The sequence below is a fragment of the Ahaetulla prasina genome, chromosome 2, assembly GCF_028640845.1.
Source record: "Ahaetulla prasina isolate Xishuangbanna chromosome 2, ASM2864084v1, whole genome shotgun sequence".
Classification (NCBI taxonomy): domain Eukaryota; kingdom Metazoa; phylum Chordata; class Lepidosauria; order Squamata; family Colubridae; genus Ahaetulla; species Ahaetulla prasina.
Genome location: NC_080540.1, coordinates 144,080,037 through 144,105,287, shown reverse-complemented (window position 1 = coordinate 144,105,287; position 25,251 = coordinate 144,080,037). Strand labels below are relative to the sequence as shown.

Here is a 25,251-nt window from a genome sequence, read left to right as displayed (position 1 = left end):
TCAGTTACCCAGTTTCTCAATCCCAATTGAAATCTGGGCCACCTTTAAACTTTTAAAGGCATCTAAGCACATCTTGTTATAATAATGCCTTGTTAGAATCAGATGTTGCTTCATGCTACTAAGCCATTATTTTTTTTAGCTTCTATCTATACTGGAAATATTTAAGACATCCCACTTTTTTTTTTTTTACAAATGTTAGGTATCTTACAATGAGAAAATAGCACACAGAACTAGTCCTTGAAACGGCACCTTTTATTGCCTCTATTGAATGTGAAGGTACGAATAGCACTTCAGAAAAATTCTGTTATGCAAGAAACAGGCTTCAAGAAAATACAAATAAATTTTGGATACATTTGCTTATTTAATATCGCTTGCTACTGTTTTATTATTGTAGATAATGCATTATAGAATGGTATGATAAATCTGCGGCAGGCCAGTTAAAAATAATTTAAGAAGACAGTATGGCAATTAATTGTAAAGACTTGCTTGGAAGCTATTATTTTTCTTGCCAATTTTAAAGGTCACTTCTCAACAGTTTCAGGGAGCAGCTTTGCAAACAAACACCAGCAAGTTCATCAGTAAAAAGATCCACTTGTTGCTTGTATACAGAAAAGACACTAAAAGGAAATGACAAAAGTCTCTGCCCTCATGTCTTAGGAAAATAAATTGGTTTTAGTGGGAAATAAAATTGTGGAAATTTCAGTAATCTATTTTGTTCACTTCAACAAATCTTGTTAAGGTGACTGATTCATGCTTGGAAAAGGATTACTTTTGCTGTGAATCAGCTATCAATAAGGTTATAAACAAAATGAAGTCTAAAGATGCACAAGTTGAAACTGGTAATTGTTTCAGGAAAGGCTGCCTGATGGTTCCTGTCAATGAGCTTCAGGCTGTGTCATTGTATAATGGTTGCTGGGAAAATCGTCTCCAAAGGAATAGGAAACTGTTCACTCACACTCAAGACAATAAAAGGGTGTGCCAGGATGAACGCTGCATCTGGCTTGCTTATGTAAACTATTTAATTTGATAGGACAGTTTCTTATTCCACTAGACAGTCCACAATTACAATGAAATTCCAACTGAGTTCCAGCCCATTAGCAAAGACAATATGGAGGCTAATCCACAGGAATTTTTTTAAAAAGCTTCAAATGTTTATGAAGCAGCTGAATTAAAGTAGATCCAACCCTCATTTCAGTTGATTTCCATTTCCCAGGTTTAAATAGCTAGTAATGTATAAGGAGACTTGAGTAGGATGAGATTCACATTAAAATGACAGCACATTAGTCTTCTATAGGACAAGCAACCAAGTACTTCACAGAGAATGAAAATCATATACATCGGAGAAAAACAAACTAGAGAGAGAGAGAACAAAAGATAGAAGGGAAATGGTTAATTAACTATTTCACACATAATTTTTATATTTTCATGTTTATCTACTAAAACTTTTCCCAAAAAAAAGAACAAGTACACACTTATTCATTCAGTGCTTACTAAATCAAAGTTATATTTACTATTTTAAATGGCTATTTTTCTCTTTTTTTTCTACCATTTTTTTCATCACCACATTATTGTATCAGTTATTTATTTTTCATTTAGAATTTTTGATTGCAGAAAATATGACTTCAGTAACAGAGTTGTTAATCCCTGGAATGCACTACCAGTGTTATGTATCTTTAAATGTTTTGGCGGGAAACAAGCACGTTGCTGATTGGTTAAAGCCGCCGGTTAAACAGTATATAAGGAGAGGTTTTTCCCCAGCCAGGTTGCTGGGTTCACCCTATATTAAAGAGCTGTTGTCACTACCCTGGTCTCCAGCCTCGTTACTTCCCGAACTTAACACTGGCGACGAAGGTGGGATCTCGAGGCTAAGGAGCACCAGAACCGAGCTGAAGCACGGAAGAACCGAACCCAGCAAACCCAGGGCAGAAACGCGGAGATGGCCAGTTACACTCCGCCCGCGCCGTTTGACCCAGCCAGAGAGAAATGGGGAACGTACATGACCCGTTTCGAAAGCTTCCTAGAAGCAAACGAACTGCAAGGAGTTCCAGACAACCGCAAAGGGCATATTTTGAGCCACTGCGGTCCCGAGGTCATCGACATCGCGAAGCCCTGGCAGAGCCAACGCCGGTACAATCGGTATCGTGGCAAACTCTGCAAACCCTGCTAAAACCATTTCGCCAACGCCGCCCAAATACGCGCGCGCTTTGAATTTGGAGAGCGACAGCTAGAGGGCGAATCCATCAGCGACTACATGGCGCCCCTGGGAAAGCCTCCAAAGACTGTGGGTACCGAGACCTGGACGAGGCGCTGCTGAGCAACTCATCCGTGGGGTCAGAGACATGCGTTATGGAGGCGGCTGCTATCAAAAAGCAATCTAACGCTGGCAAACGCCTGGACGAAGCCAGAGCGCATGAAATGTCCACCCAAGCGGCGGAGACCCTGCAAAAGCCACTCACACCAAGGCGAGCACAAAACCAACCCCAGTGCACCAAAGAGATCCAGACCGAATCAGGCGGTGAGGATGAGGAAGGGTTTGTCGAACCGAGAAACGTGGCAAAGAAGACCGGGACGAATGCGGAATTTTTTAAAAAGCTTCAAATCTTTATGAAGCAGCTGAATTAAAGTAGATCCAACCCTCATTTCAGTTGATTTCCATTTCCCAGGTTTAAATAGCTAGTAATGTATAAGGAGACTTGAGTAGGATGAGATTCACATTAAAATGACAGCACATTAGTCTTCTATAGGACAAGCAACCAAGTACTTCACAGAGAATGAAGATCATATACATCGGAGAAAAACAAACTAGAGAGAGAGAGAACAAAAGATAGAAGGGAAATGGTTAATTAACTATTTCACACATAATTTTTATATTTTCATGTTTATCTACTAAAACTTTTCCAAAAAAAAAGAACAAGTACACACTTATTCATTCAGTGCTTACTAAATCAAAGTTATATTTACTATTTTAAATGGCTATTTTTCTCTTTTTTTTCTACCATTTTTTTCATCACCACATTATTGTATCAGTTATTTATTTTTCATTTAGAATTTTTGATTGCAGAAAATATGACTTCAGTAACAGAGTTGTTAAGTGAATCACTGCAGTTGTAAGTCAAGGACAACCTGTAATAGGAACTGAACATGGGCATCTGGGGATGGTAGGCACGCTGGTGCATTTATGAGTCATGGCTTTTGTTATGTATCTTTAAATGTTTTGGCGGGAAACAAGCACGTTGCTGATTGGTTGAAGCCGCCGGTTAAACAGTATATAAGGAGAGGTTTTTCCCCAGCCAGGTTGCTGGGTTCACCCTATATTAAAGAGCTGTTGTCACTACCCTGGTCTCCAGCCTCGTTACTTCCCGAACTTAACACTGGCGACGAAGGTGGGATTTCGAGGCTAAGGAGCACCAGAACCGAGCTGAAGCACGGAGGAACCGAACCCAGCAAACCCAGGGCAGAAACGCGGAGATGGCCAGTTACACTCCGTTTGACCCAGCCAGAGAGAAATGGGGAATGTACATGACCCGTTTCGAAAGCTTCCTAGAAGCAAACGAACTGCAAGGAGTTCCCGACAACCGCAAAAGGGCATATTTCTTGAGCCACTGCGGTCCCGAGGTCATTGACATCGCGGAAGCCCTGGCAGAGCCAACGCCGGTACAATCGGTATCGTGGCAAACTCTGCAAACCCTGCTAAAAAACCATTTCGCGCCAACGCCGTACAATCGGTATCGTGGCAAACTCTGCAAACCCTGCTAAAACCATTTCGCCAACGCCGTACAATCGGTATCGTGGCAAACTCTGCAAACCCTGCTAAAACCATTTCGCCAACGCCGTACAATCGGTATCGTGGCAAACTCTGCAAACCCTGCTAAAACCATTTCGCCAACGCCGTACAATCGGTATCGTGGCAAACTCTGCAAACCCTGCTAAAACCATTTCGCCAACGCCGTACAATCGGTATCGTGGCAAACTCTGCAAACCCTGCTAAAACCATTTCGCCAACGCCGTACAATCGGTATCGTGGCAAACTCTGCAAACCCTGCTAAAACCATTTCGCCAACGCCGTACAATCGGTATCGTGGCAAACTCTGCAAACCCTGCTAAAACCATTTCGCCAACGCCGTACAATCGGTATCGTGGCAAACTCTGCAAACCCTGCTAAAACCATTTCGCCAACGCCGTACAATCGGTATCGTGGCAAACTCTGCAAACCCTGCTAAAACCATTTCGCCAACGCCGTACAATCGGTATCGTGGCAAACTCTGCAAACCCTGCTAAAACCATTTCGCCAACGCCGTACAATCGGTATCGTGGCAAACTCTGCAAACCCTGCTAAAACCATTTCGCCAACGCCGTACAATCGGTATCGTGGCAAACTCTGCAAACCCTGCTAAAACCATTTCGCCAACGCCGTACAATCGGTATCGTGGCAAACTCTGCAAACCCTGCTAAAACCATTTCGCCAACGCCGTACAATCGGTATCGTGGCAAACTCTGCAAACCCTGCTAAAACCATTTCGCCAACGCCGTACAATCGGTATCGTGGCAAACTCTGCAAACCCTGCTAAAACCATTTCGCCAACGCCGTACAATCGGTATCGTGGCAAACTCTGCAAACCCTGCTAAAACCATTTCGCCAACGCCGTACAATCGGTATCGTGGCAAACTCTGCAAACCCTGCTAAAACCATTTCGCCAACGCCGGTACAATCGGTATCGTGGCAAACTCTGCAAACCCTGCTTAAAAACCATTTCGCGCCAACGCCGTCCAAATACGTGCGGCGTTTTGAATTTGGAGAGCGCAGACAGCTGGAGGGCGAATCCATCAGTGACTACATGGCCGCCCTGCGGAAAGCCTCCAAAGACTGTGGGTACCGAGACCTAGACGAGGCGCTGCTAGAGCAACTTATCCGTGGGGTCAGAGACATGCGTTTGCGGAGGCGGCTGCTAAAAGCAATCTAACGCTGGCAAACGCCCTGGACGAAGCCAGAGCGCATGAAATGTCCACCCAAGCGGCGGAGACACTGCAAAAGCCACTCACACCGAAGGCGAGCACAAAATCAAACCCGATACACCACGAAGAGATCCAGACCGAATCAGACGGTGAGGATGAGGAAGGGGTTTGTCGAACCGAGAGACGTGGCAAAGAAGACCGGGACGAATGCGGAAGTTGCGGAGGTCAACACCAGCGCCAACAATGCAAGAACTGTCTGGAGGGATCTTCAGTTGGATGTACTGTAAACCAAGCATCATCCAAGCCTCACCTTCCACAAGACTTCCACCGGCCTATTAATATTGCTTCAGCTGCCAATAGTTTCTATCTCCTTCATTCCTCCATTATCTGTAGAAAGCTCCATGATGTGAATGGCATAGCCTGCCCAGCAGTATTATACAAATCAGATGTTGCTGAAATTAGGTACAAGCTAGAGGCGAATCCATCAGCGACTACATGGCCGCCCTGCGGAAAGCCTCCAAAGACTGTGGGTACCGAGACCTGGACGAGGCGCTGCTAGAGCAACTCATCCGTGGGGTCAGAGACATGCTTATGGAGGCGGCTGCTATCAAAAAGCAATCTAACGCTGGCAAACGCTCTGGACGAAGCCAGAGCGCATGAAATGTCCACCCAAGCGGCGGAGACCCTGCAAAAGCCACTCACACCGAAGGCGAGCACAAAATCAACCCCGGTGCACCAAGAAGAGATCCAGACCGAATCAGACGGCGAGGATGAGGAAGGGGTTTGTCGTACCGAGAAACGTGGCAAAGAAGACCGGGAGGAATGCGGAAGTTGCGGAGGACAACACCCGCGTCAACAATGCAAATTCAAGGACGCTACATGTCGGCGGTGCGAGAAGAAGGGGCACCTGGCTCAAGTCTGTCGAGCACCCCAACCTTCCCGCCGAAAATTCAAACCGACCAATCAGAGCGCGGGATCGGGAAGGCCACCCGTGATTGGCTCAAACAAAAAAGGCGCGAACTTGAATCAACGACTGTGATCATAGGCGCGCGCAAGCAAGGTGGAGAAGAAAATCTTCACCAAACCCAAAATAGAAGGAGTGCCGTGCCGACTAGAAGTGGACACCGGGTCAGCGATCACAATCATGTCCTGGGACACTCTTGCGAAAGCTTTGCCAACAGTAGCAAAACGACACCTGCAAACACAACGGCTACGAGTCCACGACTATCAAGGGAATCGCATCCCTGTTCGAGGGACCACCTCCGTCCGAGTCGAGTACGGACCACACAAGAAGACCCTGCCCATCACGATCGTCGAAGGGACCCTGCCAAGTTTGTTGGGACTAGACTGGTTCCGTGCATTGGGCATGGGAGTGACTGGCATCTACCGAAGTGACGTTAACCTTAAAGATGCACTCATGAGTGAATTCGAAGATGTGTTCAAGGACTGCCTGGGCAAGTACAAGGGGACCCCTATTTCCTTCAATCTAGACCCCCAGGTAGCCCCTATCCGGATAAAAGCAAGGAGGGTACCTTTTGCCCTTAAGCCCAAGATCGATAGGGAGATAGACAAGTTAATAAGGCAGGGGGTACTGGTACCAGTCGACCATGCTAAATGGGAGACACCAATCGTCACCCCAGTAAAACAAGATGGGTCAGTAAGAATCTGCGCTGATTACAAGGCGACGTTAAACAAAGCCTTACAAAAGAGCGCTTACCCAGTTCCCGTGGTGCAACACTTGCTGCACTCATTGGGACAAGGGCAAGTTTTTGCTAAATTAGATTTGGCACAAGCCTATCAACAACTACCCGTAGACGCAGCCACAGCCGAAGCCCAAACGATCGTGACGCATAGGGGGGCTTTCAAGTGCACCCGGTTGCAGTTTGGGGTGAGTGTGGCACCAGGTTTATTTCAAAACCTAATGGAGTGACTTCTGCAAGGGCTCCCCGGGGTAGTTCCCTATTTTGATGATGTGTTGGTGTCAGCAGAAAATTTAGAGGAACTGGGGGAGCGTCTGAGAAAGGTTTTGGGCATTTTCCGGTCAGCCGGTCTAAAACTTAAAGTAAACAAATGCCAGATAGGGGTAAAATCCGTAGAATTCTTGGGCTACAGAATAGATAAAGAGGGAATTCACCCCACCGAGAGCAAGGTCAAGGCAATAAGAAAGGCTCCAGCGCCCAAAAACAAAACAGAGCTACAGGCTTTCCTGGGTCTAGTGAACTTTTACGCGGTCTTTTTAAAAAACAAGGCAACCGTTGCCGAGCCGCTACATAAGTTGCTGGGAAAGAAGGCTGCTTGGTCTTGGGGGAAGCCTGAAGCCAGGGCTTTCGAAGCAGTAAAAAACCTACTCTCGAGTGATAGCTTGCTAATTCAGTACCACAGCAAAATGCCATTGGTTCTAGTATGTGACGCTTCCCCTTACGGAGTGGGGGCTGTGCTCAGCCACAGGCTCCCAAATGGCACAGAAGCCCCAATAGCATTCTATTCCAGAACAATGTCCTCAACAGAGAGGAACTATAGTCAGTTGGATAAGGAAGCCCTAGCTATAGTGTCAGGGGTAAAGAAGTTTCACGAATACGTGTTTGGCAGAGACTTTGAAATTGTCACAGACCATAGACCATTGTTAGGGTTATTGGCTGGCGACCGCCCAACGCCGGTGGCACTTTCACCCCGTTTGACCAGATGGACTATCTTTTTGGCTGCTTACTCCTACAAGCTGCAGCATCGACCAGGAAAAGACCTGGGGCATGCGGACGCATTAAGCAGATGCCCACTGCCAGGGGCAATCGAGGACCCCACGCCGGGGGCACCCGTACTATTAATTGACTCTCTGGACTCTGGCCCGGTCACGTCTAAGGAGGTGGCTAGGGCATCTTACCGGGACGTTACCCTAAGAACTGTACTTGGTTGGGTACAAAGGGGGTGGCCCGCTGCGCCGGGCGAGCGTTTTAAGGAATTTGTGAAAAAGCGGGGACCCCTCGGCTCAAGGGGGGTGCCTGCTATGGGGCGATCGAGTGGTGATTCCGGAGAAATTGAGGGAAAAGGTATTGGACCTTCTCCACGAGGGTCACCCAGGGATCGTAAGGATGAAGGAGCTAGCGAGAAGCTATGTGTGGTGGCCATTAATGGACGCAGAAATTGCTGAGAGGGTAGGGAAATGCCTGGCCTGCCAGGAATCCAGACCACTACCCCAACGGCCCCAGTTAGGAATGGGAAAACCCCAAGGGCCCTGGTCAAGAATCCACATTGATTTTGCTGGCCCTTCCACGGCCAAACCTTCCTAGTGGTAGTCGACGCTTTCTAAATGGTTGGAAATCATTCTCATGAGATCCATGACAGCCGAGGCGGTAATCGCAGCCCTGCGGCACCTATTTGCAACCCACGGGTTGCCCGACACGCTAGTATCCGATAACGCCCGCACCACGGCAACCCAGTTTGAGGAATACTTGGCAGATGAGGGCATCCGACATGCCCTCTCTGCGCCCTTCCACCCTGCGTCGAACGGCCTTGCAGAGCGTTCCGTCCGGAGCGCTAAAGAGGCATTGTCCAGACTCAAGCCAGGCGACTGGCAAACAAAGATAGATTTCTTTCTGGCCGTTCAGCATAGAACCCCCAGCACTGCAACAGGCAGAAGCCCAGCCGAATTATTGATGGGACGGAAGCTCCGGTGCCCACTCGACCGTTTAAATCCCCACTACACACCAGAGGGTTACAAGGGGGAACTGGAAAAAACTAGAGAAATGGGCATAGGCGACCGAGTGTGGGCCCGCAACTATGGGGACGGCCCAAGTTGGCTAGCAGGGCAAATCATAAAAGCAACCGGTCCAAAGTCATACTTGGTTGAGTTAAAAGACAACCGAGTATGGAGGCGCCACATAGATCAAATCAGAAAAAGAATAACCGAACAATCCGAGCTCAATGAAACAGACCCTGACCACACATTATTTGAACCCACAGCTGATTTAAACCCGGGAGAGGCGAAAGACTTAGCTGAGTCCCCAGAGGTCCAGCGACGCCATCAGGTTCCCTTTGGAAACAGCAGGGACGACTCTGCAAGTAATCCAAGGCCGGATGGCCTAGAAAAAGAGCCGGCAAATAATCCAGGGCCGGATGGCCTAGAGAAAGAGCTGGGAGGAGCAAACAGCCCCTCCGACCAGCTCAACCCACTCCCAAGGACTGAACCGCGCAGGTCCGAAAGAATCAGGAGACGCCCAGGTTATTTGCGTGACTACGTCGAAAAATAACATGTAAATAATATGTAAATATAGGTAAAGTGTTTTCTGGGAGGGGAGGAGTGTTATGTATCTTTAAATGTTTTGGCGGGAAACAAGCACGTTGCTGATTGGTTAAAGCCGCCGGTTAAACAGTATATAAGGAGAGGTTTTTCCCCAGCCAGGTTGCTGGGTTCACCCTATATTAAAGAGCTGTTGTCACTACCCTGGTCTCCAGCCTCGTTACTTCCCGAACTTAACAACCAGACTCTGTGGTCTCATCCCAAAATCCCCAAAACTTTAACCTAAGTCTACTGTTGACCTCACTCCATTCCTAAGGGGTCTGTAAGGGGTGTGCATAAGAGCACCAGCATGCCTACCATCCCTGTACTAATGTTCCCTTTAATTGTATTCATTTTATGTATTCAGTTGATGCTTATACTTATATATATTATTGAATATATACTCAACAAAATAAATAAGTAAGTAAGTAAGTCTAAATGAAATCACTGATTTCTGTTACTCCCTACATACTTAGAACTAACTGTTGAGCATAATAAAACTCCCAATGACCAGAACTGAATCTAGAAATACAAACTTTGGCAGCTTTTTTAGTCACTGTACAGTCTTGGCTGGCATAAAAAAAGGGAGTTCCCTACTAAGGGAAGAGCAGAGTTTTTGAAAGGACTGAAAACAGTGTTGAGGGGGGAGAGGAGTTGAAAGGAATCTGTGATGAAGATTATGCCACATGTATGTCTTAATGAATCCAGGGTTTTAGGATCCAGTGTACCTTGCCTTGGTGACCTTTTTTCCTTTCAAGATCCTTCAGTTGATAGAGCCTGCTTCTCTTTTCAAGAAAGGTCTATCAACCACTCCTCTTATAGGGAAAAGCTAACTCCTAAACTCTTGCATTTGTGTCTCCTCTTCGGTCTCCATGGAAACAAAGCCCACTTGCCTCTATGATTCCCTGCCTCTGAGAGCTGCAGTAGTCGAGAGCTTGATTCACAAGAGAGCTGTTAGCCTTGCAAAGCATCACATGAAAACAATGCAAGAACTGTCTGGAGGGGATCTTCAGTTGGATGTACTGTAAACCAAGCATCATCCAAGCCTCACCTTCCACAAGACTTCCACCGGCCTATTAATATTGCTTCAGCTGCCAATAGTTTCTATCTCCTTCATTCCTCCATTATCTGTAGAAAGCTCCATGATGTGAATGGCATAGCCTGCCCAGCAGTATTATACAAATCAGATGTTGCTGAAATTAGGTACAAGCTTAGAAGGACTTAATTCTCACAGAGTTCTGGATGCAGTCCAGATCAAACTAATAGGTTTTCCGTTTCTTTAAAATCTGTTGTGCCTTATGAATGCATCCCACAGTGGAAAGCGAAGGAAAGAAAGAAGCAAGGGAGGAAGATAGAAAGAAAACTAAAGACCTTCTTGCAGAGAAAAAAAAAACTTTTTTTCACGTGAAAAATACGCTAGAACCTTTCTTTACATCATGATGAGTTTGCGTGCAAGATTTGCTTACCATTCTAAAAAGGATTATATCTCTATAATGAGCTCTCCCATCTATTTACATTTTGAATTTGGACAGTCATAGTAGAGAGGTTGCAATCCACCCTGAGTTCCGGTGGATGACCAGATACTTTGAATAAAGGTATAAACAAAATAAAAATGTTTCATTTGATATGCTTAACCCACAGTGCCATTTGAAAAAGAGATTAACTAGTCTTTCTGATGAAGACTGATTCCTGCCATTCCTAAGGATCTGTTTAAAAACAAAAAGTCCGCCACTCATTCCATGAACATGTATAGAATAGAATAGAATAGAATAGAATAGAATAGAATAGAATTTTTATTGGCCAAGTGTGATTGGACACACAAGGAATTTGTCTTGGTGCATATGCTCTCAGTGTGCATAAAAGAAAAGATACGTTCATCAAGGTACAACATTTACAACACAATTGATGGTCAATATATCAATATAAATCATAAGGATTGCCAGCAACAAAGTTACAGTCATACAGTCATAAGTGGAAGGAGATTGGTGATGGGAACGATGAGAAGATTAATAGTAGTGCAGATTTAGTAAATAGTTTGACAGTGTTGAGGGAATGATTTGTTTAGCAGAGTGATGGCTTTCGGGAAAAAACTGTTCTTGTGTCTAGTTGTTCTGGTGTGCAGTGCTCTATAGCGTCGTTTTGAGGGTAGGAGTTGAAACAGTTTATGTCCAGGATGTGAGGGATCTGTAAATATTTTCACGGCCCTCTTCTTGATTCGTGCAGTATACAGGTCCTCAATGGAATGTATGAATATATGAATGTATGAATGTATGAATGTCCAGTAACATTATGCTACTGAACCCATTTATGTAATAACATTGATTACAATATAAGTTTACAATTCTATAATTAGAATATTCATATGGTACTGCTTACCTGGTTTACCTTATTTTCACAGGGCTCTATCGCTCTATCCAGCCCATAATCAAGTGTGTCTTGCATTCCAGGCTATAATATAGAAACAAAACAAAATGTAACAAAGATGTGTTTCTGCCATATTACTTTTTTAACATTAATCTGTATACAGGCAGTGCTTAACTCACAACCCTTCGTTTAGTGACGGTTCAACATTATAACAGCATTGAAAAAATGACTTATGCCCATTTCTCCCCCCATCTGACCTTTGCAGCATCCCCATGATCATGTGATCAAAATTGAAACGCTTGGCAACTGGCATGTATTTATGACTGTTGCAGTGTCCTTAGGGTCATATGATCACCTTTTGCAACCTATTGACAAGCAAAGTCAATGGGGGAGCCAGATTCAGTTAACAACCGTGTTAGCAACTTAACAATTATGGTGATTCATTTAATAACTGTGGCAAGAAAGGTGCCACAAAATGGGGCAAAACTCAGATGCATTCCCGGGTCAAAGTTCACTTAACAACTTAGCAACAGAAATTTGGAGTTCAATTGTAGTCGTATATTGAGGACTACTTGTAAAATAAATAAATATAGCCACAGTAATACACGGGCCATAAAAGATGCAGGAGCACATTTCCCTTTTCTATGTATCATGCTATGAAATATATTCATTGCTGCATTTGGTAACTCTAATAAACAGGAACATTTTCTACGCAGTCCAGCAAAATCTGGGCAAGAGAAGTTGACTCATAAGAGAGAGAGAGAGAGAGAGAGAGAGAAAAGAGCATTACCCATTGGAGAAAGGAACGCTTTGACATAATAAACAGATTGGTACTGCTATCACATCTGCTTTGAGCATAGCTGAGTTTGGCTCTACTATCTGATGTCTGCTGAAGATGGGCCATCAATAATTAAACCTCAGCCAGTGTTATCTTAAAAGGGGAGGGGGGGTAGAAACAGCTCAAGAAAGAGAAAGATCCAAAAGGAAGCCTGACATGATCAAAGGGGTTTCAGCAGGAAAGGTGAACTGGGACCAAAGGAGCAGTTGTGGTGTGTAGACCTTATCTACAGATGGTACTTTTCCCCCCCTCCAAGTCAAGCTCCAATTATAGCTTGACATTTGCTGGAGGCTTCTACTTTTCTGTCTGTTAACTGCTGGGCTCTCTGTGGCCATTTACACTGTGTGCACAATTAAAAGTGGATCTTTGATTATGATTTGGGATTAGGGAATGTAGCTCCTTGGCAAGCGTTAAGAGTCCTACGGCCTGCTGTGATCAGTGTAGTAACTGCTCGGGGAAACAACCCCCAGCATCTGCCAGAAGTGTCTCCCAAAGACCAGAAACCCATGCTGTTGTTTTGGGTGCCCAGCTTGATGTCTTTTTCCAGCATGGAAAAGTTGCCAAAAGCATCATGCGGAGCAGTTCAAGGCATGGAAGATGAATTGGGGGTGGGGGGAGGAATTACCGTAGATAATAAGGAGGCAGAAATTTCATAAACCTGTATTTAATTTTGGGGCCTTTGGCAATAACTTCAGTTGGTTTTGAGTGAAATTACAATCGCAACCCTGTAGAAATAGGTATCAAACTACAGAGGCTTTGTCCATGGAAACAAATATAAGCAATGCAGACTTTTGCACAATGCATATAAGAGGATGCAGGGGTAACCCGTGTGTCGTGAGAAATTAATAACTCATAAATGTAATGCCTCAATCTCCATCACAAACGTTCGGCATTTATGTAATAATGTGTGAATAAAACCACCAATTACTGATAGTCCTAAACTTATGACCACAATTGACCCAAACTTTCCATTGCTAAGCAAGACAATTATTAAGTGAGTTTTGCCCCCTTTTATGACCTTTCTTGCCAGAGTTGTTAAATGAATCACTGCAGCTATTAAGTTAGTAAATGGTTGTTAAGTGTTGTACCTTGATGAAGGTATCTTTTCTTTTATGTACACTGACAGCATATGCACTAAGACAGATTCCTTGCGTGTCCAATCACACTTGGCCAATAAAAAATTCTATTGTATTCTATTAAGTGAATTTGGCTTCCCCATAGACTTTGCTTGTCAGAAGCTCACAAACAGGGATCACATGACCTTTTTTTTTTACATTTATATCCCGCCCTTCTCTGAAGACTCAGGGCGGCTTACACTATGTTAGCAATAGTCTTCATTCTATTTGTATATTTATATACAAAGTCAACTTATTGCCCCCAACAATCTGGGTCCTCATTTTAAGGTGGCATACATAAAACTAATCAGACCACCGATACACATAGCAGGCCTCAATTTTACCTACCTTATAAAGTATGGAAGGCTGAGTCAACCTTGGGCCTGGGACTAGAACCTGCAATAATTGCAGGCAGCTGCTTTTAATAACAGACTGCATTAGCAGTCTGAGCCACAGAGGAGAGAGACAGCAACCATCATAAATACATGCCAGTTGCCAAGCCCCTGAATTTTGAACACATGACCATGGGGATGCTGCAATGATTATAAGTGTGAAAAACGGTCATAAATCATTTTTTTCAGTGCTGTTTAGTGAGCAGTCCCTCAAGAAATGGTTTTAAATTGAGGACTATTTATACATAGGATTCTGAGCTACCCATGGCTAAAAGTTACATAACACAATATCATATATTGGCTTGCCATCTTAAATTCTATTGGATTATTAATACAACAGAATTTAAGATGGCAAGCCAATGTAGAATGTAAGTCGGTCATTCGGAAACCTCAAAAGACCATTCCTAGTGGAGGTTATCTACTAGATTTCATTCACTACTCAGGCCTTGTAATCTTCCAGTCATAGTTCCCATGTAGGGAGGAAAGGAAATAATTTCCGTGCCCCCTTGATGCCAAACGACTAAAGGGGACATCCTCAAAATACTTGGTGAAGAATATTCATGGAAGACTTTAAAAATTCTAAACATCACATGGGAAGATGCTGAAGGATTCGCTCAAGACCAAAAATGCTAGAGATCTCTAGTTGCCCAATATGCTACATAGCATATTTTTAAAAACATTTTAATGATGTGTGTGTGCGTGTGTGTATTAAAGAAAGCTACCTACCCTTTTTGAAGGAAGAACATCTATGTGTTGTGCTGCTGTTTAGATCATCATTTTATCTTTGGATTCAACTTGTCTTGACAATCAATGACTCATGAGGGGAAAGTAATACTGATTTTCAAACTCATTTTTAACACAAAAGAATAAAGTGTATCATTGAGTGAAATCAGGAAGGGAATATGCTTAGCGGCAAGACATTCAACATGCCTGTAATTTTGCTTCCAGTTATTACAGTACATTGTAATCATCTTGCGTTATAGCACAAACACATTTACCGGTACTTAAAAAGTAAGTCCACTCTTGCTTACAGGAGTCCGTTGCACCAGCCAGTAGGCTTTCTCTTGATAATCCAAAGTGTACCGGTCTCCTTTCGTTCGTTCCTTTCCGGCGCTGCAAAATCCAAGAAACTTTTTTTAAAAATAAATCAAAACAGGAGATTATAATTATTTCTTGGGATTATTTATACATTCTAACAGGAAATAACATAAACATGGCATGGAATTTTCTTGCAGATCTTTAATACAATTTAATTATTTTCTAATAATACAAAAATCTACCACTTCATTGTATAAATATTTCCTTTTTTTTAATTAAGGGATCATTCTTTCAATATTTCTCTCTAAACAGTAGAAATAGTTTATCCTTTAGTGACCTAAGAAGATGGTAAATAAGATGTTTTCTAAAAAAAAAAAATTACAATAAAGGAATTGTGTTATTCCCCATTTTATGGCTATGGATCTAAGGTTGCGAGTTCTAGATTAAGATGAGATAAAGCAACCACAAACTTTACTTTCATATTATGAAATTGGCTACGGCCAGTCACTAAAAAAAGTTCTCCTAAGACAGTTTTCAGTGTAAACATCTCATTATAGGAAAAGAAAATAACATTTATACCTCTCATACAGACTGTGCATGTCATGAATTTACCATTGTCCATGAATTTTATTTATGTTCAAAACCTCAAGTCCATTATTAATGATGACATTCAAGGCAAAAGCAGAGCTAGGTCAATTTTTGATGACCCTTCTTAAAAGGCGGGAGAAGGTAAAATAAAATTGCTCTGCTACTGAACACCTGCAGCTGCTTATTACTTATTCCTTTGCTGAAACAAAATACAGGTAATCCTCGGCTTACAACCATAATTGATCCCACAATTTCCATTGCAAAACAAGACAGTTGTTAAATGAATTTTGACCCATTTTATGACCTTTCTTGCCACAGCTGTTAAGTGAATCATTGAAGTTGTCAAGTTAGTAACACGGTTGTTAAGTGAATCTAGTTTCCCCATTGATTTGCTTGTCAGAAGATTGCAAAGGGTTGATCACATGACCCTGGGATACTGCAACTGACATAAATACATGCCAGTTGCCAAGCATCCGAATTTTGATCATGTGACCACGGGAGTACTGCAACGGTCAGAAGTGTGAAAAATGGTCATGTCACTTTTTTCAGTGCTGTTGCAATTTCTATCACTAAATGTATGGTTGTACGTCAAGGACGACCCATATATCCTCCTCAGTTAAGAAATGTCTTCTACCTGTACTGCTCCTTGGCCTGCATAATAATGAAATCCCACTTATGGTTGATGCGTTTGTGCAATATGCTATAATGTTCCTGGAAAAGAAACAGTGAGAGAGAAAGCAGCAAAGGCAACATTGTTATGCAATCACAACAAAGGATGTGACAAACAGTTGCAACAGTGATTTTATGCACCAAGCATAAAATAAACAAGATTGATTACATTTTTCAACGAAACTTCTTAATATTAATCGCAATGGCAATAGTGAAGTGGCCAATACTTAAAAAGGGATAAATGTTTTAACGGTGTTTCAAAATAATGAAAAAGAAAAGGCTGTGTATTTTACTTTACACAGGTATACACGTTACTTGTTGAAAAGAGATCCGAGGTAGAAGGAGGAATTAAAAATGCACTGCAGCATGTACAATACAATAACATAAAAACATATAAAACATAATACAGGTAGTAATCTACAACCACAGTTGAGCCCAAAATTTCCATTCCTAAGCAAGATAGTTGTTAAATGAGTTTTGCCCCATTTTACAACCTTTCTTGCCATGGTTGTTAAGTGAATCACTGCTGGTAAGTTAGTAAGTTAGTAACCTGGTTGTTAAGTGAATCTGGCTTCACCCGTTGGCTTTGCTTGTCAAAAGGTCGCAAAATGGGATCACATGACCCTGGGACACTGCAACCGACATAAATATGAGCCAGTTGCCAAGTGTCCGAATTTTGCCGGCGTAATGTAGAATAAGTTCACATGGTGGAGCAGGATTGTGTGCTTGTTAGTAGGATTCGCTGGATTAGAGATTTTTCTTATACTGTCTTTCACTGTGAGTTGTATTGGGTTGGTTGGGGGTGCATGAAGGGAGGCTCAGCCAATCTCACTGTATACATGTTGTACCCTGACAATAAAGTTTTGAATTGAATTGAATTTGAATTGAATTGATTACGTGACCATGGGGGTGCTGCATCAGTTGTAAGTATGAAAAAAATGGTCATAAGTCACTTTTTCAGTGCCGCTGTATCTTCAAAAGGTCACTTTGTAAGTCGAGGACTCCCTGTAATGAATGCATAACAATTGTGAGAAGAGAAGTGCTTCCGATTGAAGGCTAAAAAGTGTTTTGGAGCTGGCAAAGACGTGTACCTTCTATCTCCTTAAGAAACAGTGAAGCCAGGAAAATATGTTTGAGTTAAGGCAATGCCAGGGCATCACACGGATTGGATATAAGTCCCTCCATTGTCAGGAGCTAGATTTGAGTTGATTCTGGTTGACCTCCCCTAGAGGTGTAATATATGTATGTAAAGAAATGTGAAAATAACTTTAATGATGGAATGGATGCACTGTTAAGAGAGAACAATTGTTCATCAAGTGTTTTTCTGGGAAGTAGCAAATAAAAGAAACAAACTAAAAGTAGCTTTGTTTTTACAGGTAGTCCTCAACTTACAACAGTTCATTTAGTGACTGTTTGAAGTTACAATGGCATTGAACAAAGTGACTTATAACCATTTTTCACACTTAATGACTGTTGCAGAATTCCCATGGGTTACATGATTATAATTCAAACACTTGATAAGTGACACATATTTATGACAGCTGCAGTATCCTGGGGTCGGGTGAGCACCTTTTATAATCTTCTGACAAGCCAAGTCAGTGGGGAAGCTTAACAACTGTGTTAGTAACTTAATAACTGCAGTAATTCACGTAACAACTATAGCACGAACAGTAATAAAATGGGGCAAAACTCACTTAACAAGTGTCTCGCTTAGCAACAGAAATTTTGGCTCAGTTGTGGTTGTAAATCTAAATTGTTTGGTATACGAGGGGGAAATGTTAACAGGCTTCCAAGAATCTATTATTATACCGTACAATAATAACATAGCATTCCTGTGATCCGTGCGGTGTTTGTTTCCTAACCTGGCTTACCTCAAAGGAAGTTGCCAAAAGTTTTGAACAACTATTCAGGTTGTTTATTGGTGGTGGTGCTTACAAGCAGCCAATTCCTAGTTCTATATGGTGTGGTGTGGTATAGTGTGCAATGGCATGTTATATACTTCATACTACATTCTTTCAAAAAACAAGATTGTGGTTAACCCAATCATAGATTTGAGCAACTGTTTGGAACAAAACTGCCTTTAAATTAACCTACTGTTTTGCTTTTCTTTTTTTAAATGAATTGTTTTTAATTTTCATCTTAATTGTTTTCAAACCTTGTTATTCGTATTCTAATGGACTTAAGATTTTTCCTTCCTTCTCTTATAAAATACTCTGGATTCCTTTGAGGAGAAAGTGGCATATAAATAAAAGGAGTAAACAAGCATGTTCTTAAGCCTCATGTGCTTAGGGTATCTCAATAATCTGATCTGGTAAACTTACCGAGACAAGTATTGAAATAATGCTACTGGTTAAGATGCTTAGAAAGAATCTTGCATAAGAAAAAAGAAACCATCTTCCTACCTTTTCATAATCTTCTAAAGCTCCTTTCTTCTTAATATATCGCTTTGCTAGGTAAATGGCTGGGGATATTGTAAAAAAGAGAAAGTACTTTATTGCACAGCTATAAAAACCAAATGAATATGATTAATGACTAAGCTTTAGCCTGAATGTTATACACTATTTTCCAAAGGGAGGCTGTGCCCTAGAGGCATCCAGGCAAGACAGATGGAATTCCAGGGAACCAGGCTTCACAAGAACATGGGTGTTGGTGTCTTCTTCAGACACATCATCTTGAATCACACTATTGGTGTGGAGGAGGCAACGGCAAGTGAGAATGGGAAGCATCGATTAATTAACTGTAGCCAAATATCTTGAATCAATGTATGTGCAAGTTATACATACAGCAAAGATCAGAACTACTGTGTTATGTTCCTGGTGGGTCAGCGTATTTTTACTCATGACTTTAAAAGAGGAATGACTTTCAATACTCTTCAAAGATCAAGGTTATTTAGGAATAAAAAGTTGCTGCGCCGTGTCCAATGAAGATACTGTAGAATCTCTTGAAGTATATTTATTTTATTTATTAAATTTTTATGCCACCCATATCCCCTATAGGGTGACTGAGGGCTGCTTACATTATAAAAGCAAATAGAAAAATAATTCAAATATTAATTCATTAAAACTATACAGATTAAATGAGAGTGAGAGAGAAAAAGAGAGAGAGAGATTATGTGTGTGTTTTTTGAAATTTTCTTAATAGTCTTTATTGGTTGGGGACAACTATCTGCCATATATACAGTAGCTGCTTCATACTTAGTCAGATTTACTTAGTCAGATAAACTTTCGACAAGACCTAAGTTTAACTCATAGAATCATCTATTGTAATGTTCTTCCTGTTAAAGACTACTTCAGCTTCAATTGCAATAATACAAGAGCAACCAATAGATTCAAACTTAATGTTAACTGTTTTAATCTAGATTGCAGAAAATATGATTTCTGTAACAGAGTTATCAGTGCTTGGAACACTTATTTTATTTTTTTTTATTTATTTAATCATATTTATATACCGCCCTATCTCCCAAGGGACTCAGGGCGGTTTACAGGCACTAAAAACAGATAAATAGAATATAAATACAATATAAAACATTTAAAAAACTTATTCTAAAGCCCGTCCAATTAAAAATAGAAATAAAACCCAATTTAAAACCCAAAATTTAAAATCTAGCTCAGTCCTGCACAATTAAATAAGTATGTTTTAAGTGGGAAGGTCGAAGGTCCAAAGCTGGCAAGTCCGGTAGATCGTTCAGAGGGTGGGAGCCCCACAGAGAAGGCCCTTCCTGGGCGCCAGACGACATTGCCTTGCTGACGGCACCCTGAGGAGACCCTCTCTGTGAGAGCGCACGGGACGGTGGGAGGTATTCGGTCGCAGTAGGCGGTCCCGTAAATAACCTGGCCCAATGCCATGGAGCGCTTTAAAGGAGCGCTTTACCTGACTCTGTGGTCTCTTCCCTTTAACCAAAAACTATCTACTATTGACCTCACCCCATTCCTAAGAGGTCTGTAAGGGGCATGCATAAGAGCATAAACGTGCCTACCGTTCCTGTCCTATTGTTTTTTTCTTATATATATATGCTTATAGTTCCTTATATTTCCTCATATATATGTTTATATACTATATAATCATTTTGTGTGATGCTTGTGTATATTGTTGTGACAAAAATAAATAAATAAATAAATAAATAAATAAATAAATAAATAAATAAATAAATAAATAAATAGATCACCAGTCTATCAATCCTACACCGAGCTATCATGACTCATTATGGCTCTCAAGCCCTTTTCCTGCTTCACAAGAAGTCCTTTCAAATGTAAATGCCAGAAACTGACTGTAAGGCCTTTTTGTAAGTAAACTGGCACCTTACCACTGAACTAAGAAAACTCATACACATTACCCAATTTGGTTAGGCTGAATGAAACAGCTTGGAGGATAAAAAGGATATCTGCAGTTGGCATACAAGAAGCAGTACTGAAAGGCTAGAGTTGTTGAGTTGTCCAGTAGAGTTTTTGACCAAAACTTATTTGACTACAGAGAATTGCCTCTATATATGGACTATGTATGGACAAGGTTCTACATTTAGGCAAGAAAAACAAAATGCACAGGTACAGTATATGTGATACCTTGCTCAATAGTAGTAACTGTGAGAGGGAACTTGGAGTCCTAGTGGACACCATTTAAATATGAACCAGCAGTGTGCAGCATCTGCCAAAAAAGCCAACACAGTTCTAGGCTGCATAAACAGAGGGATAGAATCAAGGTCACGTGAAGTGTTAATATCACTTTATAATACCTTGGTAAGGCCACACTTGGAATACTACATTCAGTTTTGGTCGCCACAATGTAAAAAAGATGTTGAGACTCTAGAAAGAGTGCAGAGAAGAGCAACTAAGATGATTAGGGGACTGGAGGCTAAAACATATGAAGAACGGCTGCAGGCACTGGGTATGTCTAGTTTAATGAAAAGAAGGACTAGGGGAGACATGATAGCAGTGTTCCAATATCTCAGGGGCTGCCACAAAGAAGAGAGAGTCAAACTATTCTCCAAAGCACCTGAGGGTAGAACAAGAAGCAATGGGTGGAAACTAATCAAGGAGAGATGCAACTTAGAACTAAAGAAAAATTTTCTGACAGAACAATTAATCAGTGGAACAACTTGCCACCAGAAGTTGTGAATGTTCCAACACTGGAAGTTTTTAAGAAGATGTTGGATAACCATTTGTCTGAAGTGGTGTAGGGTTTCCTGCCTAAGCAGGGGGTTGGATTAGAAGACCTCCAAGATCCCTTCCAACTATCTTATTCTATTCTGTTCTGTTCCATTCCGTTCTGTTCCATTCTGTTCTATTCCTTTCCAAGAGGTTGTATCTTAAACAAAAAGATCCCAAGTGTAGAAGTGATCCTGTCTTTGTGGGGTCAATATTTTTCATTGAGAAATAGAGACACTGGGGAAAAGAAAGTCAGATTGTAATGCAGTCCTAAAATTTCAGTTACTTTTTGTTCTTCTGCATTTTGAACAACTTTTACATCCTTCTCAATACTTCTGTATATGTACTGCCTTTAACAGTAATCAAGAGAGAACAGTTAGATTTAATTAATTGATGTTCTGCACTTCAGAATCAATCTGAAAGAGGACAAAACTGTATTTCTTGTGTTATGGTTTGTCACATAGTCAGCTAGATGTTTAAATAGGATATGAAATTTTTAATCTATCAAGCCCTTCCGAATGACCCACGATAGTACGGTATTATACAGGTAGTCCTCTATTTACACTATAATTGAACGCAAAAATTTATGTTGCTAAGTGAAACATTCGTGAAGTGAGTTGGACCCATTTTACGACTTTTCTTGCCACTGTTGTTAAACGAATCGTTGCAATTGTTAAGTTAGTAACATGGTTGTTAAGTGAATCTGGCTTCCCCATTGACCTTGCTTGTCAGAAGGTCGCAAGATCTGATCACAAGACTTCAAGACACTGCAACCGTCATAAATATGAATCAATTGCTAACCATCTGAATTTTGATCATGTGACTATGATCAAAACTGCAATGGTCATAAGTGTGAAAAACAATAATAAGCCCCTTTTTTCACTGCCGTTGTAACTTTGAACAGTCACTAAACGAATTTTTGTAAATTGAGGACTGCCCATAAATATTATTTGCTTTAAAAATAGACAAGATGCTTTTGTTTTGCACAGGATCCTCACTGAAGTTCTCCAACGATTAATTTTTGTTATGCATTAAGAAGACTTAAGGCTGGGATCTCACTATTTGCTAGTTTACTTCCTTGGTGAATGCACCCATTTTCTAGTTCTTACACAGTGCAGTCTCTTTTAACTCAAAAACTTCCCGGAAATCCACAATGGGTTCCTAAGCTGTCCAAAAAATTTTTTTCCTCATTGGAATAGCATTTTATTTTTGAGAAGGTCCCAAGCTTTCTGTGCTTTCTTTGATTTGATGGTTCATATCTTGCATCCCACCCAGAATTGCTTTAAACTTGTTGAAATGGGATCTTCTGAAATCTAGCCTCGGTGTGTGTTTATACTGGGAACCACTGGGAGCTGATCTTGAGTTAGCTGAGTTGATAAATTAGGCAGAAGAGAGAGAGGAAGGAAGGAAGGAAGGAAGGAAGGAAGGAAGGAAGGAAGGAAGGAAGGAAGGAAGGAAGGAAGGACAGACAGACACATGATAGAGGGGAGAGAGGGAGAGGGAGGGAGGGAGGAAGAGAGAGAGAGAGAGAGAGAGAGAGAGAGAGAGAGAGAGAAATAAATAAATAAATAAAATAAAAGGCAACTAGTGGGATAGACTCCCTTTTAAAGTGAAGAATGTATTTTTCTCCATAAATGACTCCTTATATCAAAGTAATTAGAACAGAGGACATTTTGATTTTATGTGATTTTTGCTGACGTTGAAGTTTCACCAAGAAAAGGGGTGTAATAGGCTAAACATACCGTAATCTGTATCTTCTGTTCCCCATTGCTGGGTTGGCCAAAAGTAGGGTGTCTGTAGGAAGACAAAGACTGAGAATCAAGTTATTGATAATTTTCTTAACAAGCTATTCTAAATCGTTCTTATAGGTAGTATTTCACTGCTAGCCAATAAAGCTTATAAGGTTTTAAAATTCATTTCAACACATTTCTTCCCTATTATTTCCAATTATTTTTGAACAACTTTGAATAATTTTTTAACAATGGTGGAGGGGGGGGAGCTGAAAAGTGTGAAGGGAAAGCCAAAAGATGCTAAGAATACAGGTGGTCCTTGATTTGCAACCTTTCGTTTAGTGACCAAAGTTACAACACCACTGAAAAAAGGGACTTACAACTGGTCTTCACACTTACAACCATTGTTAGCATCCCCATGGGCAAATGATCAAGGTTTGGGCACTTGTTAATCAGCATGTATTTGTGATGGTTGCAGTGTCTCAGGGTCACACAATTGCCCTTTGCAAACTTCCTAGCCAGCTTCTCACAAGCAGTCAATGTGGGAAGCTGGATTTGCTTAATACTGATTTGCTTAAGAACTGTGGCAAACAAGTCATAAAACTGAGCCCAAATCGCTTAACAACAGAAATTTTTATGACCCACTTGTGGTCCATAAGTCGAGGACTACCTGTAATAACATTAGGAAAATTCATTAAGCTTTAAACTGTAGATTCTCTTTTAGTATTTGCATTTCATGGTGAAAATGTTATATACAGTATAGACGGTCCTCATTTTGAGACCACAATTTAAAGTGGCAAGTTGGTTGTTAAGAGAAACAGTCACCAAATGAAACCAAGGCTGTGCTTATTATCTTACTTCAACTTTACAGCTTTAAGGACCTGCAAAGGTTGTAAAAGGGAGGATTACATTGCAAAGTTATTTTTTCGTCACCGCTGTAAGTACAAAAAGTCACTAAATGAGGCACTTCCTGACCAAGGACTACCTGTAATTAGTTTGCAGCTGTTTTTCACTTTTATGCTGAAATAGCTATCATTGATTCACTCTATCAAAATTGTGTTTCTTTTTGTGGTTATTAAATTATATAACAAAGAAAATATGAAAGATGGAAAAAGAGGCCAAGGAAGGATAGAAAAAAAAACCATGGAGACTGGAGGTAGAAATGGTGGGGACAGTTTGTCCTTACTCCTTTCCCAATTTCCGTGATAGAACTCAAAGCAAAAAAGTTGTTCCTCTTTTACTTGGGCATCGCCTGTATTGGGATTACAACTCCCAGAATTCCCAGCCACTTAAAGCTACGAGAAAATCTGGCTTGCATTTCTGAATTTTATAATCTGGCCTGGAGAAGTTGAGGAGACAAGTGCCTTTTGCCTCATATTCCAAACTACCTTTTTCTTTTAGAATCATTTTCTTAACCTTTTAAAAGGTTTTTATAATTTGCTGCTATTTTTTCCCAAGATCATTTTTACGGCATGACACTGTATGGAAGCAAATGTATGGGCCATTGTGATTGACAGGAAGCAAGTACAAGCTTTAAGAAAATAAATAAAGCTGCCATGATGCAAAGCAGGCTATCTTATTTGCTCTACCAATCCACCCACCTGGAATCGATAGAGGCTGGTGTCCGCTTTGAGGTTCAGATTCTTTCGGTCCTGAAGAGGATACATGTACCCATACTTCATAATCATACTTCCTAAATGTAGCCCCTCTTTGAAACAAAAACAATACAGGTCAGTTGCTTTCAATGGGGAACACAAACTATTCACTTCAGGGGTAAAATATTTCACTTAAAAATAATTGTACAACCTTACCTTCGTTGGTAATCTCCAAACGCTTCACAATCCATTGCAACATATCACAACCTGGAGGACAAAGACAACATAGAAAACAGCTTTAGGTCAACTCAAGTTTCATTCCCTCTTTTCTGCCTGGTTAGTACTCATTGTCAGGTAGGACATTGTAGCAGATGATTTTATGAGCTATGTGTAGGTCATACCAAAAGCGGCATAGTTCTAAATTTTCTAAACCCAGAATTTCAAGTCTGGTGGCATAAGGTATTTTGTTGCAAGCAGAGGAGTGGAGGACTCTTCTTGTGAAATATTTCTGGCAAGTATTTTTTTTCATTGACAAATGAGTAAAATATAAGTAGG

The 25,251-nt window shown here is 41.3% G+C and overlaps 1 protein-coding gene across 1 annotated transcript in view; it reads right to left on the bottom strand.

The window, feature by feature from the left end:
* RGS9 (regulator of G protein signaling 9) overlaps positions 1 to 25,251 on the bottom strand; it is a 67,247-nt gene that overhangs the window by 28,678 nt on the left and 13,318 nt on the right. Inside the window, exons 3-9 of the mRNA XM_058166527.1 lie at positions 24,913 to 24,963; positions 24,703 to 24,809; positions 23,114 to 23,165; positions 18,633 to 18,691; positions 16,196 to 16,272; positions 14,967 to 15,048; positions 11,603 to 11,674 (exon numbers count right to left, since the gene is read on the bottom strand). Of these exons, the coding sequence (XP_058022510.1) occupies positions 11,603 to 11,674; positions 14,967 to 15,048; positions 16,196 to 16,272; positions 18,633 to 18,691; positions 23,114 to 23,165; positions 24,703 to 24,809; positions 24,913 to 24,963 (500 nt within the window). The remainder of the gene's footprint in view (positions 1 to 11,602; positions 11,675 to 14,966; positions 15,049 to 16,195; positions 16,273 to 18,632; positions 18,692 to 23,113; positions 23,166 to 24,702; positions 24,810 to 24,912; positions 24,964 to 25,251) is intronic.